This window comes from Typha angustifolia, chromosome 8 (genome assembly GCF_048772165.1).
Source record: "Typha angustifolia cultivar Huaian chromosome 8, ASM4877216v1, whole genome shotgun sequence".
Classification (NCBI taxonomy): Eukaryota; Viridiplantae; Streptophyta; class Magnoliopsida; order Poales; family Typhaceae; genus Typha; species Typha angustifolia.
Genome location: NC_133246.1, coordinates 14,287,755 through 14,304,307, shown reverse-complemented (window position 1 = coordinate 14,304,307; position 16,553 = coordinate 14,287,755). Strand labels below are relative to the sequence as shown.

Here is a 16,553-nt window from a genome sequence, read left to right as displayed (position 1 = left end):
AGGTGGGGCTTGGATTCGCTTTATGGCGACAGTGACGGCAGTTTTGGACAAAGCTGGGAGCGGCGGGCCCCAGAATGCTATTATTCTCACTCTTTTCTCTTTTTTTCCCTTTTTCCCCCCCGCTTTTTTTACGTTTTATTTTTTTGTCCCTTATTTTTTAAAGTTTTACTATGGGTTGGGGTTGGTGAGTCTCTCGCTATCTTGTGCCGGGGAGAGCGCTCAAGTTAGCGGCAAGGCTGATTGGTTTGTTGTCGTTTTGTTTTCTTTTTCTATAGATTATTATGGGATGCTTAATATATATATATATATATATATAATGGGTGAAATAGTTTTCTAGTTTGTAGAAACAATAATAATAATAATAATAATAATAATAAGCTACGTATGAATCACGGTAGGGGCCGGATGCCACATCTCCGTTCTCTCTGGCTATTAATGAGCTCAGGGTTAATAAGCTCTTGTTTGCTTGGAGTTCAAGAGGGTTCTCTAATTTTGTTAGCTAAGTTTTTAATAAATAAATCTTTTTTTTATTTCTAATAAAAAATAAATAAATTTGAATGACTTTTTAATACAAATTTAAATTAATTTTATCATTAAAGCTAAAAGAATATTTTAGTTCATTAATTTTATATATTATTTATTATTCTAGAAACTAATATATGCTTTATTTTTTCACGTTGTGTCAAAATAATAATCATACTCTATATTAGATGACGAAACTAATCCTCTTCTATATATAAATTATATAACTTAATCAATTCTCGTAAGAATGAGGCCTACCACATTAGTATCATCCGACTATAATGCTTCATTAGTCAACTTATTTGACCATAAATATATTTCTATCTAACTAAATTTGTAATCATAATCTCTTAATTTAACACCTTAATTCACCGACCTTTATTTTCAAAACTTAAGCTCTCACAATATCAAAATTTATCTTTCAAACATATCATAATGCTTATGTGAGACTAAATTCATATATATATATATCTTTTTGGTACCGTAACTCTTTCGTAAAAATTTATATGTTCATCAATCCAATAAATTAGCTCGTGAGAGTTCTAAGTCAAAGCAAAACTTTAGAATCTAATTTAACTTGAAAGCTTAAGCTAAAAGGCCCAAGATTCTATATAAATTAGTCTGACTAATCTTTCTAACGTGTGACTAAACTCTCTTATACAATAATAATCTTACCAAAAATAGTAGACTTTATAATATTTGGCTGCATGCATACCATACCATTTGTGGTGGGAACAAAATACTCATGCAGATGCTCTTCTTTACACTCGAGAGTACTAATAGCATGTGATCACCCCAAAAGACTTCATTAACCCTTTCCTACTTTTGCTAGGCCTTCAAGCAGTCATAATTAAGTGTGTTTAATTTTTTACAATTAAATTTATTTATTTTTCACCATATTCCGAACGCTTGGATTTAACTCGGGTTAAAAGTCCGAAACCATCCACTCTCTTTTTGTCCTTTTTCTCGTTGCTTTTATTTTATTTATTAATTAGTACAAATCCTTTTCTGTCGTTTTGTGTGCCAGTGTAGCTCATCAAGGAGGAAATCTGACGGCAAACATTTAAAGTTCTCTGAGCGTCCGACAGAGAATAGACGGCTCGGATCCGCCCGCCTCCTGCTGCTACTGAGTGGCCAGCAATGTGGATCCCACCGCATGCGTATTCCAGATCCTAAATTTTAGGGACCCATTTCCAGATTATTGGATTATAAAAAACTTTATTGATGCTTTTGATTTCATTAACATTATTATGATTATATTTGCATCCTACTAGCGAGAAGTAGAGGTGTTTATAATAATATAGCATACTCCAGGCACCTTGGGATGTGTGTGAGAATAAGGGTATTTAGGAGAATTCAAATATTAATTTCCATGCACGTAATATTACGAAATCTTTTGTGCACATTTTAAGTTTATATATTTAATACCTTTTAGTTATTGCACCGATTATTTCTATCATATCAAAGGAGTGAGTGACAAAAAAGAGGAACCAAAGCAGTACTCTTTTTTTTGGGTGTAGGGAGTGGTTGATGGTGAATATATTAATGAGGGAGAAATATATGTACTATGATTGCTTTCTGTACATAGTTTAGGTGTTTGTTAATGGAACATAAACAGATCAACGAACTAATAATTTATTCATTTATGTACTACGACACTTGCAATTAAAAGATCACTAAAATCTATTCCGCCCCAGTGGCAATTGGCAAGGGGGTTATGAGCATTTAACAATATGAGAATGGGCCCCTGGAGCAAATATGGTATCATTTGAATCATTCTGGAATCTTTTTCTTTTCTTTTCTTTAGTTCGTGAAATAATTAAAGAGCAGTTTCATGTGATCATGTCTCGCTCTCGATGTCAAGTGCTTCGTCCACTTTGCAATATACAATTTACTTCAATTTATAGGAAAATGCTGAATTTTATTATAGTATTTGGATCAATTAACACCAAAAACTACATTCATTATGACGATATAAGCTAGCAGCGCTCGGAGCTGGGGTGGTGCAAAGTTTACTCACATGGGGCGCATACGGTGGTGGATGGCTGACAGAGAGGTGTAGGGGCGGTTCTGAGATTGAAGAAGGGGTTGTTATTAAATCGCTTGGGAACCGATGGTGGCAAACCATGCATTGGAGGTTGAGACAAGAGCACTTTGGCTAGGTCTTTGAGTAGCAAATGTATATGGATACTCAAAGTTGGACTCTTTGGAACTGGTGCAACTATTGCAAAGGCAGAACGGTTAGCACCGGTGCATTCATGCACTCATGATGGACTGCTCAACCCTATTGAAGGAGTCTCGAGAGGTAAAGGTTGGCCACAATTTCATAGAGGCCAACCGGGTAGCCAATTGGGCAACGCACCAAGGGCACAAGGTTCGGAGATTTTGCTATATGGGGCCTGTTGAGGAGCTCCTCCAACTTTATGATTTTCTCACTTTTGATACTTCAGCTGAGTCCATTAGTCAGAGATTCTTTTTAAGCCAGTGATAGCTTCTTCTACATAAAAAATAAATAAAAAATAAAAAATTTAAAGAAGCACATCGTCGAGCTCCTAGTCCATCCCTTCGTGACCCGAAAATCTCACAAATCGATGATCGGGGGGCTATTTGTTGGGTTAGGTCTGGACCCAAAGTAAGCCTATATGTTGGGCCAGAATTCAGCCCGGCCCATGGGCACCCACTATGTCACTATGTGAGATCACAACTCACCACTCACAAGGCAAGTATCTGATGACGGGCTGGCTAGGCGGAGTGGCCCGGATCAGAGAGTCACTTTCTCAGATCCGAGAACCGTGCTGCCCAAGTTTTCTCCTCCTCTTTACCCGAAACTCACTCCTTGCTGCCCAAGTCTCATCCGAGCAATCATGAGCCGTCAGTTGAATTTATGATCAATCCGACGGCTGATAACCTTCTAAGAAATTACAAATTTACAATTCGTAGCTTCCCTATCCAGCAGCGGACTTTCACTCCCTCAAAAATAATGATCCCGAGAAGCTCCGTGAACCTTCCAGACTCCCCTTCTCCTATAAATAGACCCCTCATTCCTACTTCCCACGCGGTTCTTTCCTCTAATCTAGACATTATTAGCATTTCTAAGCTAAAGCAATGCCGAGTCGTTTCACGGGAAACCTTACCCAGGACTGGGAGCCGGTGGTCTTAAACCGGAGGAAGCCGAAGGCGGCGGAGATGAAGTCCTCCAAGGCGGTGAACGACGCGATCCGTTCCGGCGCGGCGGTGGAGACGGTGAAGAAGCACGACGCGGGCACCAACAAGAGGTTGTCGGCAGCGAGCTCGGCGCCCGCGGTCAACGTGAGGAAGCTGGATGAGACGACGGAGCCGGGCGGTTTCGAGCGGGTTGGGTCGGAGGTCCGGATCGCGATCCAGAAGGCGCGGGTGGGGAAGAAGATGAGCCAGGCGGAGCTGGCGAAGCTGATCAACGAGAGGGTGCAGGTGGTGCAGGAGTACGAGAGCGGAAAGGCCGTGCCGAACCAGGCGGTACTCGCAAAGATGGAGAGGGTTCTCGGTGTCAAGCTTAGGGGGAAGATTAACAAGTGAGTGGAAGCGGATGGTGTTTCTTTTATGGCGTTTATTGGAAGATGTGAATGTTTTGGTGTAGAAAGGATGGTTGTTAGACTGTGATGTACTTGTGAAAAGCTTAGCAGAATGAAACGTGAATTAAGTAAATTCTCGATCTTATGGAAAAACTGGACTTATAACTTTTTATAAGGGGATAAGACTTCTAAGATAAAAGGCATCCTTATCTCTCTTTACTTGCAGAAAAAATTGCAGTCAGGATAAGTAAATTATATTAGCAGATCGATCATACATACGAACTATGAATTATCCGGAAGGACGACACAACGAAGCATTTGGTATGCAAAATTCATGGAGCTCAAATGCTATTACAGACGCAAATAAATATCCAACCACACCTGAGCAACCCATAAAAGGGAATAAACGTGACCTGGAAACAAACACTGGCACAACATCGCGACCTGAGACAACAGTATATCAAATGGAAGGTCCGCATGCAAAACTGAGGGCGATCAATCTGAATAAAGAAGTAGATCCTAGCACAACATCAAAAACCCGAGGATCTTTGCCATGAGAATAAAAAGAAAAAATAATAAGCACATGCCATCAGCTTTCGCAAATTTTCTGACTCTCAATTTACGCAGAGCATCGCTGTAAGGGAAATGGAAAAACAAAAGACAAGCACAAACTTGTAACATTTGGGGTTCTAAGACGGAGTTATGCGGCGGTGCCTGAAGCTGTGTCCATAGGTTCAGCTCCTGGTGCCTGACCACTGGCCTCAGTAGTTTGCTCCGAAGCTGCTTCGCCTCCCTGATGATGCTCACCAGCTTGAGGTTGTGGTGCGGGTGGTGTCTCCGTTGGCGGTGAAGTTTGCGGCTTGGCCGGTGGGGGCCTAGGCCTCGCCATTATTGGCCTGCAAACCCTGTGGAAGTACGCAGATATCAATCCATCGATATAAGCTAGATACATGACTCAACTTTGATAAGATAATAAAAGGCCGTTTGCATGCTATATGCAGCAAACTGATTTTTTTCCAAAATAAAACAAGGTTATCCCATTTTAAGCATTTGGAAACATGTGTAGGAAGAAAGCTAAAAGATCACCATAAGAGAGAATGCTTGCTTTAATTTAGCACAACTTTTTTTTTTTACCTGTCAAGCGTCTCAGCCTTCCTCTTGACATCCGCAGAAAGGAGAACTGGGTTGGCATGCTTGGGAACTGCATCCTGCTGATGCTTTTTCTCTCTCAACCATGCTTCTGCTTGCGAACATTCATCAATAACCTGACACATAAAATTAACCAAAATATGAATAGAGACCAATGTACTTTCCCAATTCAAGATGTTCACTTGATCGCACTATCAAATTCAATTCGAGCAGCAGATAAAACATCTCTTGGAAGTAGAATTAGCGAAATTAGTGTTCAACTATGTCTCACATTTATCGGTTAAATCGATGTTATTGTCAAGTAATAGGCACTTCCCTCATTTTAATTGACGCAACCAACGCAAACAAAGACTAAAAATGACAAAGAGACCCTATTGGCTAATAGGTAGCTTATCCATTTCCTCTAATTATCCTCACTAATATCCTTGAGAAAATCAACATATCTTTCTATTACCAATGCAAACAAAGATTAGTGTCTCATTAAGGAGACAAACCACCTTCGATCAATGATTGCCAAGACAGATCACAAAGTGCCACATCAAGAGCAGAATATCTATAAATAAAATTAAGCAAAAAGGGAAAGGATGCCTGCCAAGGACATCATTCTATGCCATACCTTCTGCTTTTCCACCAAATCAATATGATCAAATTTAGGATCCTTAGACAAGGCTGCCTCTCTGAAGCTATTTATACAGTAAACAAGTTGGTCAACTGCTGGACCTCTCTCCGTCCACTCCTTATACCGCAATTCAATAGGGTCTCCTTGCTGCATACAGATGACTTCCGTTAATGATCTTGAGCACCACAAGCAATCATTGTCAAATAGCAATAAGACAAAACCAAACCTTTTTGAGTTCTTCAAGCTTAGCAACATAAACTCCCTTGGTTTCATCTTCACCATCTTCATATAACCAATCCTCAACTTCCTGAAGCTTTCCAATTAACTCACCCTTATCTGTTGCCGTTATGAAGTCCTGATACTTGTCATAAAGCTAAATGCAGGAATACAAGACACCATCAGAAAAATCTCATTACTTTGGAAGAACAAGACCAAAGCTTTACAGAACAAAATTATACCTTGTTGCGCATATCATAAACATAGGCCTCCACAGCATTTTTCTTGTCTTTTGTTTCTTCCATTACTCTATCTTGCAACGCCATATCAAACTCCTTCTCTACAAATTTCTGCAGATCCCCAGCTGCAACTCCTCCATGAACCAACTCAGTAACTTGCACATTGGTTTTCTTCAACTTCGTTTTTGAAGCCTCAACCTACAGCCCAAATCAAAATGTGTAAATTATAGTGCTAAAGTGCTTATTTACATGGGTGAACCTCTAATTACCAAGATATATACTCTGGTGGTACAGAAAATTAAGACATAAAATGTTGCAGTAACAAAAATAGAATGCTAAATAAGCAACAAGAATTAAGACTGGAACAGTACAATACTAGAATAACTTCCAAGCAGGGCAACTTAAAAACAATAAAGGTAAAATGACAGAGCAACAACCAATATAAGGACCTAGCTTTTGCCATAAAATAGAGACAGAGAGTCTAAAAAAGTTAAGTCAAATATAAGCAAGCACGCCATTGTTAATAGCATAGTGGTAGCAAGATCAAGAAACAAGTTTCTTCTTTAAAATAATTGCAAGTTCAATCATGTGCAAGAGCGTGTGATTGTGCTGATCCTTAATCAACTTTCCCAAGGCTGTATGAATTTATATATCCTGCTTGCCAAAGTATAGATCAGACAATGGATGGGCTATTCTACCTAGAATTCCATAAGACAACTGTGTTCTGCGGTCAAGCTATACGTATATCTTAATGGCAGAGAGGTCCCAGAGACCAAAAAAAAAAAAGGCAATATATTGAGACAGACAAAATAAATGAACATTAAAGAGACAACTTTAACAAAGGACCTTTGCATCAGTTTCCATCTGCATAGGCTTCTCTGCAAAATCTGGTGCACCATTTTCAGTCCCAGCACCAGAATTATCTGCCGAGCTTTTAGCATCTTGCATATCTAGATCAGTTCCAGTGGCACTGGACTCATTTGGTGCTTCATCCGTATCCATCTTTGCAGCCTCCTTAGGTAGCTCATTTGCAGCTGAAACTGGAACTTCAACTTCCTCTTCCTCCAACATCTGCAGATTTCCAATGAAATAACGAATAAGCTTCATGCAAAAGGATTGATGTGACCAGTTGTTCTCCATACTTACCGTTGCTGATTCAATTGAAACAACTCCATGCAGATTCAAGCGGACTCTGACTTTCAATTTAGCCCTTTCACCTTTGCTGGTTTGAAATGGACCAATCTGTTGAACAGTAAGAATGTAGCAAATATTTACCACTCAAGGCAGCATCCTGAAGCTACTAATTAGGCTAGCATATACACTCACATAGCTACAGGTACTTGCTGCTTACCGTGTATGTGCTAATCTTTGCTGGGATTTGCAAGTCACCTATGTCGGCATAAGCAATGTCAACTGTAAATGTATTAGACCTGTAAAATGTCAGAGCTTTGATACTAGGAATTGTATTCCCTTTGGGAAATACAACTGTACTCTGCTGGTGTTCTGTTGCTCCACTTTCAGTATCTGGGGCTGATCCTTTCCATGACAAAGCAATAGGAAAAGGGAAGCTTTCATGAACCTGAAGAAGATAGACAATGCCAATAACAATATCACACTCATAAGAAGCAGAAGAAAAGGCAAAAGAAATCTCAAAAAACATCCAATGGGAAAAGGGAGCACTTTTAGCAGAGAGAGGTGCTTCACATTTCCCGTCATAGTGTTTTACTATTTTACAAAAATCTACCCTAATTCTAACAGAGAGGGAGTAAGAAAAAGAAGAAAGTTAGCATATTCCATTTTATCCAAAAATAATTTTCAGACCTAAGTATCTATTACTCTTAAAAAATTTCAAGGAGTACTTCAGCGTACTTGCTCTAAGGAAATTCCTCACTCCTATGATACAATTGCTCACGAAAATGAAGCAATCTATTACAGATAGAATCCAAGAAGAAAAATGAGTGCTTTCAGAGAATTGCCTGTGGACAACTTGTAAAAGCCAGAATCTAAACTAGTGGGCTATTATAATGCACATCATTGGTGAAAAGTGAAAACTGCTGGGAGGTGACTTTACCTTATTAAGCAAATAAATATATGCATCTGCAGAACAATACTGAAAGAGGACAATATAGGAATAGAAGATACAAGAGACAATTGGAAATACAAGTCGTATAATGGAGTAGTATATTAGTATGTTATATCATAATCTAACTTATATCAATACCATTGTAGTCCAGAATGCACTACCGAGGAGAAGAGAATCAAGCAAGATAACTGAGCATCTCTTAACAAACTACTGAACATTATATGCAAAACACGCGATAATACATAAACATTAGTAGATAAACAATTATAGAAGGATGTCTGGTTTGATACTCCCCTTCCCTTCCTATGCTAATGCAGTAACAATCTATCATCATTGTCGATGCTAAAACTTCACCAAATAAGATATTTCAGCTATAAGAACATGGACTGACGAGAAGAATATAACAAGCATTTGCACTGTAAGTGCATGCATACAACAAATGATTGTAAAACTATATTGCAGGAAGCAAAATATCACATTGATGAACATAAAAACTCTTCCAAGCAGAAAATAAATGATAGAAATAACTGAATCAAAGAAAGGCAGAAACTAGTACCTTAAACTCCCGCACTTTGAAGGTAGGGCTAAGAATAGCACATTGAAGGGCACAACCTCGAGCAACACACTCACTTGCATTCATGGTACGCCTAGGTTCTTTCCCGAAGAATTCCGTCAGTATCCTAATTATTGCCGGAACGCGAGACCCCGATCCAACCACCTCGACCGAGTGCACATTCTCTATGGTCAATCCAGCCTCACTAAGCGCCTTCTCTAGTGGTCCCTTAACGCGGTCCAAAATTGGGCCACTGATCTGCTCAAACTCCTCCCTCTTAATAAACCCCTTCACATCCTTCTCATCCATCAAGCACTCAATATTCAATGGTGCCTCCGGATTCGCACTGAGAACTTTCTTCAGCTTCTCGCATGCCGCTCGCAGTCTGATGCAAGCACGTGCGTTCTGATACACATCAATCTTATAACCCTCCTTGAACTTAGCGGCGAAATGCTTAAAGAGCACCTCATCAAAATCCCTCCCACCAAGAGAACGATCATATGCATGTGACAAAATCGTCAGCTGGCCCTTCTTATACCCCGCGATGCAGACCTGCATGCTCGCATGCCCAACATCAACAAAAGCCACATTTATCTGATCATTCTCCGGCAGGTCAGTCTTATAGATACCATAAGCCAAAGCAGTCGCAGTGGTCTCATGGAAAAGGCGGAGAGGATGCAATCCCGCAATGGTTGCAGCATCCATGAAGGCCCTCCTCTGGAGGTCCGTGAAATAGATCGGAATACCAATGCAGCAATCAACGACTGCCGCATTGAGATTGTTCTCAGCAATGCTCTTCAAATTACTCAGGATCATGGCAAGAACTTGTGTCGGCGTAAAAGTTCTCTGTTCGCCGAGATATCGCGCGTGGATCAACGGGAATCCATCGGGGCTCTCGGTAACCGTGAAGGGAAGCGACTGGAGATCACGCTGCAGCTCGGGATCAGAGAATTTCCTGCCCACCAGGCGTTTGATCTGGGAGATGGAGTTCTTAGGGTTCATCGTGGTCGACGCCGCGCCTGCCGTGCCGATAAACCGCTGCTTCTCGCCGAAGCACACCACGGCCGGCGTCTCCCGCTTAGATTCTTCGTTGAGAACCACATCAATGCCTCTTTGCCGAGCAACCGCTATAATGCAGCTCTCGTTTCCGACGTCAAAACCAACAACGCTCATCTTTGCGTCTATAAATTACTTCTCCCGATGCCAAAAAGAGGCGATCTGCACATCAAAGACACAAAAACAAGCAAAGATGTCAACAACGCATCAAAGATCGAGATCTCCACATCTCAATCAAGTTACAAGACGATAAAAGATCGAGAAAACCGCACTTGGTCAGATCCTAAACACAAACACCTACCGTTCGGGATCGCTTATCGATCCAAATATCCTAGAATTAGGGTTTTGCGAATGAGAAGCTTCTCAACGAAGAAATGGGACGGGCGACAGAAAATAATGAACGATTAAAAAGACATGGATTTTTCTAGAACCATCTAAATCCGATCCAAAAAGCCACCGTCCAAGTCGCGCGCGATTGGAGAAACTTGAATCACAGCTGTTGACGTCTAATGGATGAATCGAGTGGACGGTCAAGATGGAGTAGATTATAGTAGTTGCGGGGGGATAGCATATGTTAATGCTAGTTAGAAGGTGTGCTCGAAGTGTCCCCTTTCGTGGCCAGATCGAATAATATGTTAATATGCATCTTCCTGTGAATTAAAATGAGGGTTTTCCTATTAACTTTATCCTTTTTAATCTCTTATTAGCATCACTAATTTCTAATAAATATGGCAGTAATCCTTGGGTCTTAAATTTTGTAACTTTTTAGCAAGTAAATAAGTATCTTATTCTGGGTCGAGTAATACCTGATCTGATATGATTTGACCCGATTCAGTATTTGAGTTTTGTGTGCGAACAACTAATTAGTCAGCCTTAGAAAATCTCAGCGACGAAGGCGAGATGAGACTTGATTATGTAAGATTTAGAAGGAAGTAGGCAGCAAACCTCAATCAAATTACTGCCAGATCCTTTGAAAATCTCTGGTTAGCCAATACTTGCTCAAGAAAGGAGAAGAGGTCAGTGAATAAGATAGGTAATAATAAGAGCCCCAAGCATGATCAGATAGGCTATCCCCTGATCGATCACCTCGCAGTACTCATCCATCCGAGAGTGCCCCATGGCATGGCCATGTCCAAGCCTCTTAAGCCCAGATATCCCAAGAAAGAGCTCTTCCACTCCCATGTTTCAGAGATGTTGAGGAGGTAGTGAGAGGTATTGGAGTTGGTACTTACAAGAAGAAGAAAGAAAGTTATATAGACTAGAACAGTACCGTTCAAAGGATGGATAATAAGGTTTTTTTTTTAAAAATAAAAATAAAATAAAATCTAAACAATTTAATGCATTAAAAAAAATAATCTTAAATTAGGAGTAACGATACAAAGATTTTACTATCAAGTGGAACAAAATTTATTTGTTATGAGAAAAGAAAAAGGAATTTATCAACTTTGGAGGGGTCTCTATGTAAATAAAAGATTTTAGAAAGGCGTAGATGCAAAAAGAATCCTATAATAATAACAGCTTGTTTGTCTAATGTCTTATTATATATTTTGATGGTAAATACGACAAGAGTTTACGAATCTAATGGTGGCGAGCTGATGGCGTGAGCGAATGGGTCAGCTTGAAGGAGAAATGAACTACACCATGCACGTATGAAGTATATAATTAAAAAAGAATCATATTGTTATCAACCTATAAATTAATTAAGTAGAGTCATTTATGATATTAAAAACAAATTGAAGGATATAACATGATCGCATGACGAAGATGATGCCAACTCACAAAACCATAAGTATAATGAGATTTAATATTGCACACGAATATTTCTAAACTTAGTCATATTTTGGTAAGCTCGAGTAGTTGATTTTAGATAGTCATTAAAATCTTAAGTTGTTAAGTAATAAACTTAATATTACACATAAATATATAATAAATAATAAAGTACGTAATTTGCTGTATCGTGATAGTAAGAGTTAGAAAATAAATCATAACATCTAAAACTATTTGCTCACGTCATAATTTTAACAAATTTGGCTTAAATTAGCGGACATTTTTATTCGACAGATAAGATTAATTTAATAGTATATTAATTCATTAATTACTTTAAAAAACTTAATCTATCAAAAGAAAATTGAGCTTTATTTTTATAATTTAACAATGGAGTTGATTGAGTCTTGTTGGTTTGGCCAACTCTATAAATCTATGAATTTAATGTATAAAAAAATGCACTTATGAAACTACACTTGAGTATACATCAATTATATGAAGTACTCCAACCTAATAAGATAAAATAAATGATCCACTCAAAGCATTATTGGCTATAGGTCTTAACAATGGCAACAAGTGTAGGGATTTTTATGTGCATAAAGATAAGAAGGGTAATGTAATGTAGAGAATTATTTTCTTGATGAAACATATATAATTTTTAATATCTAGAAGGAGAAACATTCAATTATTTCATATAGTTAATCATTGAGATCCTTGTTGTTTAGTTCCAACGTTCAGGTTCAAATGCACATGAACAAATCAATCACGCTGATAGATTATTCTGAGGAGATAGAAATTTGGCGAACAAAATTAGAGTCATCATAAGCCCACCATCAATTACTCGTTAATATTGTCACCTGAATAATTCTAACAAGTTGCAGACCGTAGGAGCATGGAATTATGTGAAATAGATCGTTGGAGATTGATACTAGGAGGAATATAAATAGCTTGCTCGCTCGATTCAAATGCAGTCTCTTCGAATCCCTGAGTAGATTTCTCTACCAATTGTTCCACCAAGTCCTCTTTCTTTGATCACTTCCCATGTATATTTGGACTGAGGATTTTGATTTCTACGGTTTTATGGATCAGTAGGGTATGCGAAGACGACTGGAAGACCACCTTTCATTTGGCTTCTACCTAAATGTGCAGCATGTAACACAGCATGTATTGAGCTTGAAGCTGATAGATACTCTTAACTGGAGTCCCCCCCAAGGTTATATTTGAATGTTAAACTAAACTCTTTTTTGATATCAGTGAGCTTATGGGGCATGCTCTTAATTGGTGTACAATTACACTATGAATGTCGCCATTTCTCCTTGTGATCAATTCTGGAAGTGATTAGATAATTAGATAAAGGTTTATGTAATCTTGCTGCTCTATTAAGTTCTATGAGTCCTAATGTCACCTTTACTTTCTTCTTTGATAGCCTTAGGTCCTTGAGCTTCAGGATAAACTCCTGAAATTTTGATATCCCCACTGAGTGCTGCATTGTGATGGGAAGGTCAGTGATTTCTTAGTATTGTTAAGATTATGTACCTCCATAAGTTGTGTTGATTTAGCTAGTGAATGACTTAAACCCTTGGCAGGTGTTATGGTACTGCACTAAATTCATCAGAACTGCATAGCATCAATAAATTCTTTTAATTTCAAATTCTTAGGGTTCACTATTGGTTATATGATTAGTTATCATCTTCAATCAACATACCACCCATATTAGTTCTTATTTGTACAAGAATTCAATTGCTTCAAGTTAAATTCTTATAAATCTTTTTGCAATGAGGCTGCGTGAGTCTTACATGTTTACACATAATGCAATAGTAGCAAACTACTTTCCCATCAGAAATAGTCTAATGGTGGTAATTCTAATGCATGTTGTGTCCTTGAGCAGCTGAAGACATACTGGCATACTGCAGAGGACCATCATTCACAAAAGGCAACACCATTGGACAAGAAAAATGCTTTCTAGTGCTGGAATTCTGTCAGCCCTTCTAACACATCAATATTAGTTTACAATTATCTTCATCAAGTACAGTGGCATGGAAGGTTAGCCAGGGGCTGGGCTACTGGGACTGATGGTGGAAGCACAAAAACAACCGGAGATTGTGATCACCATCATTCCTGGTTATCACATTATCACAGATTTTGATAGTTTTGACTTGATTCGATGAGTAGAAGTGTTTGATCTAAGATATCCACAGTACATACAGATGCAATCAGGTATTCGATGCCCCCCACATACCATTTGGGTTGGCCAAGTTTTATTTGCTAGAAATCAAATGTATGTATGGGCATGTCATGTTTCACTAGGCCCAATAGTTTTATTATATGAAGAAAGAATGATCAAGAGTATAGATTATTTTCTTATACTTTAGGTGCTCTCTTCCTCTTTATTTAAAGAGTTTTTAAAGATGAAATAGGTATATCTTCGTAGTAGGAGAGATCCATTCGAAATGACACTTTTGGACCAAATAGAGCTATTTTTTCTTCAACCAAGAAAAACTATTTTCTGAAAATTGTTTGATTGGCTTTTGAACGTTGGATAGAATTTACTCTCGGAAAAATCTCATTCAAACATCTTAATCTCGTTCGAACGGATTTCCAATAATTTTTTCTATAACACTATTTTTTCAATAAAACAGCCCCATTCAAACATATTTTGTTTTATATTATTTATAAAAATACCCTACAGAAAATATCAGTTATATTAAAACATTGATGAAAACAGATAATGTAGTTCTAGGTATCCAATCTATATACAAACTAATAAAAACCTTTCTACTAGCTAAATAACTAGGGAATCATAGATCACATATGTAGAATAAGAATCATGGACATAAAGCATAAGTAGAATAAGAGATTGAATCATAAAACTTAATTTGTCTTTATAAAAGACATAATAATAGAAAATATTAGCAGATTGGCTCAATATATGTTCCTTTTCAAAGTACGGTAAAGCACTCCAGTTGCTAACAAAGTTTTCTCACCTGCTTTTATCAATCTTTCTCAGCTGAAGCACAAATTTTCCTCTGCCATCACTCTCTGAAAATTAGCCACAAGGAAACATTGCCAGCTTAACGTTCAAAAGGCCATCAGCTCACATTTCATACCTTGTCAAGTCCTCTAAACTAAGTCCTATCTATCCAATATTCAAGAATATACGTCATATGATAGATAGTAAGTCTTCACCATCGTGTACATGTATCTTTTCTTTTCTTCCTTTCCTTTTCAGTTTCTCCTTTAAGTACAACGATGCTTTATTTACTACATGAAATCCAGAGGCGAAAGCAATTGAAAGTTTGAAGCCACATTACCAAAGAGATTTAGTACTATGCAAACACTTTTACAATAAAACAAAGCCAGCTTGAGTACTCTTTGAGCCTATTTAAGTACTTGAGATCAATTTGGCATCTAATTCTGTGTCAGCATTGAGCTTGGATTACATAAGTTAATTGACACACGTCACATCTCCTGTTGGGCGTGATTAGGTGGAACCAAGCTTTGGATATCAGTGTCTAAATCTGATGTTGATTTCCCAACCTCTTTTGTTCAAGACTTGGAACCACCTGGCTAGTGCTCTCATCCTTCTAGTACATTTCATCTTCATACATTAAGGATACTATTTTCTTTTACCCTGATAAAAATTCAAGGCTTTTTCTACTGCTTGTTCAGAAGTCTTAATTTTACCAAAACACTTGAGATGAATTTTCGACTAAATCAATCGTTAGATGATGTGGATACAGTGTGAAATCAAAAGCACCAACCAATTCATGGATTTGATCCATGGCAGACTAAAATGCATTTGACTGTTTTAAGATTAAACAAAGTAACATTTTACTGCTTGGTATCAAAATTGGACAAATCAAATTGAATACCACAGTGATATCTACATGCAGGTGAATCTGGGCACTTCATCATCGAGTCCCCTGTGTGTGTCTTCACCAACAAATTCTTCAAACCATACCTATCACCAAATTAATACTAAATTCATGTCAACAATATCAAGCGCCATTCCAGGTGAGGCTTTGACTCATCTAAAGTCACAACAAAAGAAACAGTTTCCCTTAAAAAAATCTGCGGCTCCGGCTGTTCTACATATCTTGTATGTGTCAGGCTTCTTTTGGTTGGCAAAAATTCTAACATCAGTGAAACAGTTGATGAGTGCTCTAAAGCTTCGCCAGCCTGCTTTGCATGATTAAGACTGCATCTGTTAATGTTGCAACCCACTTCAATTATCGTCAATAATGCAAGATGAGAAGATATGGGAGTGTGAAATCCACTAACTCACCTAGTTATGAACGTTAGGTATGTCAATGAGTGTCAGATTGCAGCAACTCTTTTATCTTTTCTTGATGAGCATCACTATTTACACAGTTGCAAACCGATGTATCCCTGTCCTGTCAATGTATTTTTATTCTGTCGATCAGTTAAATGGTCCAGAGATTTGAGTTCTCTCTCTTTCTTAATTCATTGTCTTGTGAAGAGATTGGATAGAAACAATTGAAGATACTCGCAGCATAACTGACGAGGATTGACGACAACTGGTCAGAAGTCTACACTCTACTTTCGGTTAACCCTAGATGCCCTAGGTTTGGAGGTTAGGTCATGAGCAAGAGATGGGGGATATGAGGAACTATAATTTATTTACTCTGATAAGCAAATTAACTAAACAAAACGTTATAAATGAATACATTTAAGTACCTTAAAGCAAGCTCTCTCTCTCTCTCTCCACGTTCTTCCCACTTCGCATCTAGACATGCATAATTAACCGTACACATACCAATACAGTAAATGTCAGATCTAT

The 16,553-nt window shown here is 38.2% G+C and overlaps 2 protein-coding genes across 3 annotated transcripts; one reads left to right on the top strand and one right to left on the bottom strand.

The window, feature by feature from the left end:
• The first annotated feature begins 3,522 nt into the window (after positions 1-3,522).
• On the top strand, positions 3,523-4,206 carry LOC140764970 (multiprotein-bridging factor 1c). Its single transcript, XM_073103860.1, has one exon. It carries the CDS (start codon positions 3,628-3,630, stop codon positions 4,075-4,077), a length of 450 nt encoding a protein of 149 aa, XP_072959961.1. The 5' UTR covers positions 3,523-3,627; the 3' UTR covers positions 4,078-4,206.
• A 105-nt stretch (positions 4,207-4,311) lies between these two features.
• On the bottom strand, positions 4,312-10,953 carry LOC140764969 (heat shock 70 kDa protein 15-like). Of its 2 annotated transcripts, none has more exons than XM_073103859.1 (10): positions 10,934-10,953; positions 8,936-10,150; positions 7,648-7,875; positions 7,443-7,538; positions 7,143-7,367; positions 6,300-6,494; positions 6,068-6,214; positions 5,839-5,988; positions 5,208-5,338; positions 4,312-4,978 (listed from the first exon to the last, which is right to left on the bottom strand). In XM_073103859.1, exons 2-10 carry the CDS (start codon positions 10,103-10,105, stop codon positions 4,774-4,776), a joined length of 2,547 nt encoding a protein of 848 aa, XP_072959960.1. In that variant the 5' UTR covers positions 10,106-10,150; positions 10,934-10,953; the 3' UTR covers positions 4,312-4,773. The 2 variants fall into 2 exon arrangements, with proteins under 2 accessions (XP_072959960.1, XP_072959958.1); XM_073103857.1 differs by lacking the exon at positions 10,934-10,953 and adding an exon at positions 10,290-10,431.
• Between the last annotated feature and the right edge of the window lie 5,600 nt (positions 10,954-16,553).

Bases quoted from the DNA above. Each gene is read 5' to 3' on its own strand.
- LOC140764970 (XM_073103860.1), top strand. From the start codon at position 3,628: ATGCCGAGTCGTTTCACGGGAAACCTTACCCAGGACTGGGAGCCGGTG.
- LOC140764969 (XM_073103859.1), bottom strand. From the start codon at position 10,105: ATGAGCGTTGTTGGTTTTGACGTCGGAAACGAGAGCTGCATTATAGCG. The intron at 7,876-8,935 runs GTACTAGTTTCT...TATCTTCTTCAG, and splicing joins TCAAAGTGCGGGAGTTTAAG to GTTCATGAAAGCTTCCCTTT. The intron at 5,339-5,838 runs GTATGGCATAGA...TTTATGTGTCAG, and splicing joins ATTTGGTGGAAAAGCAGAAG to GTTATTGATGAATGTTCGCA.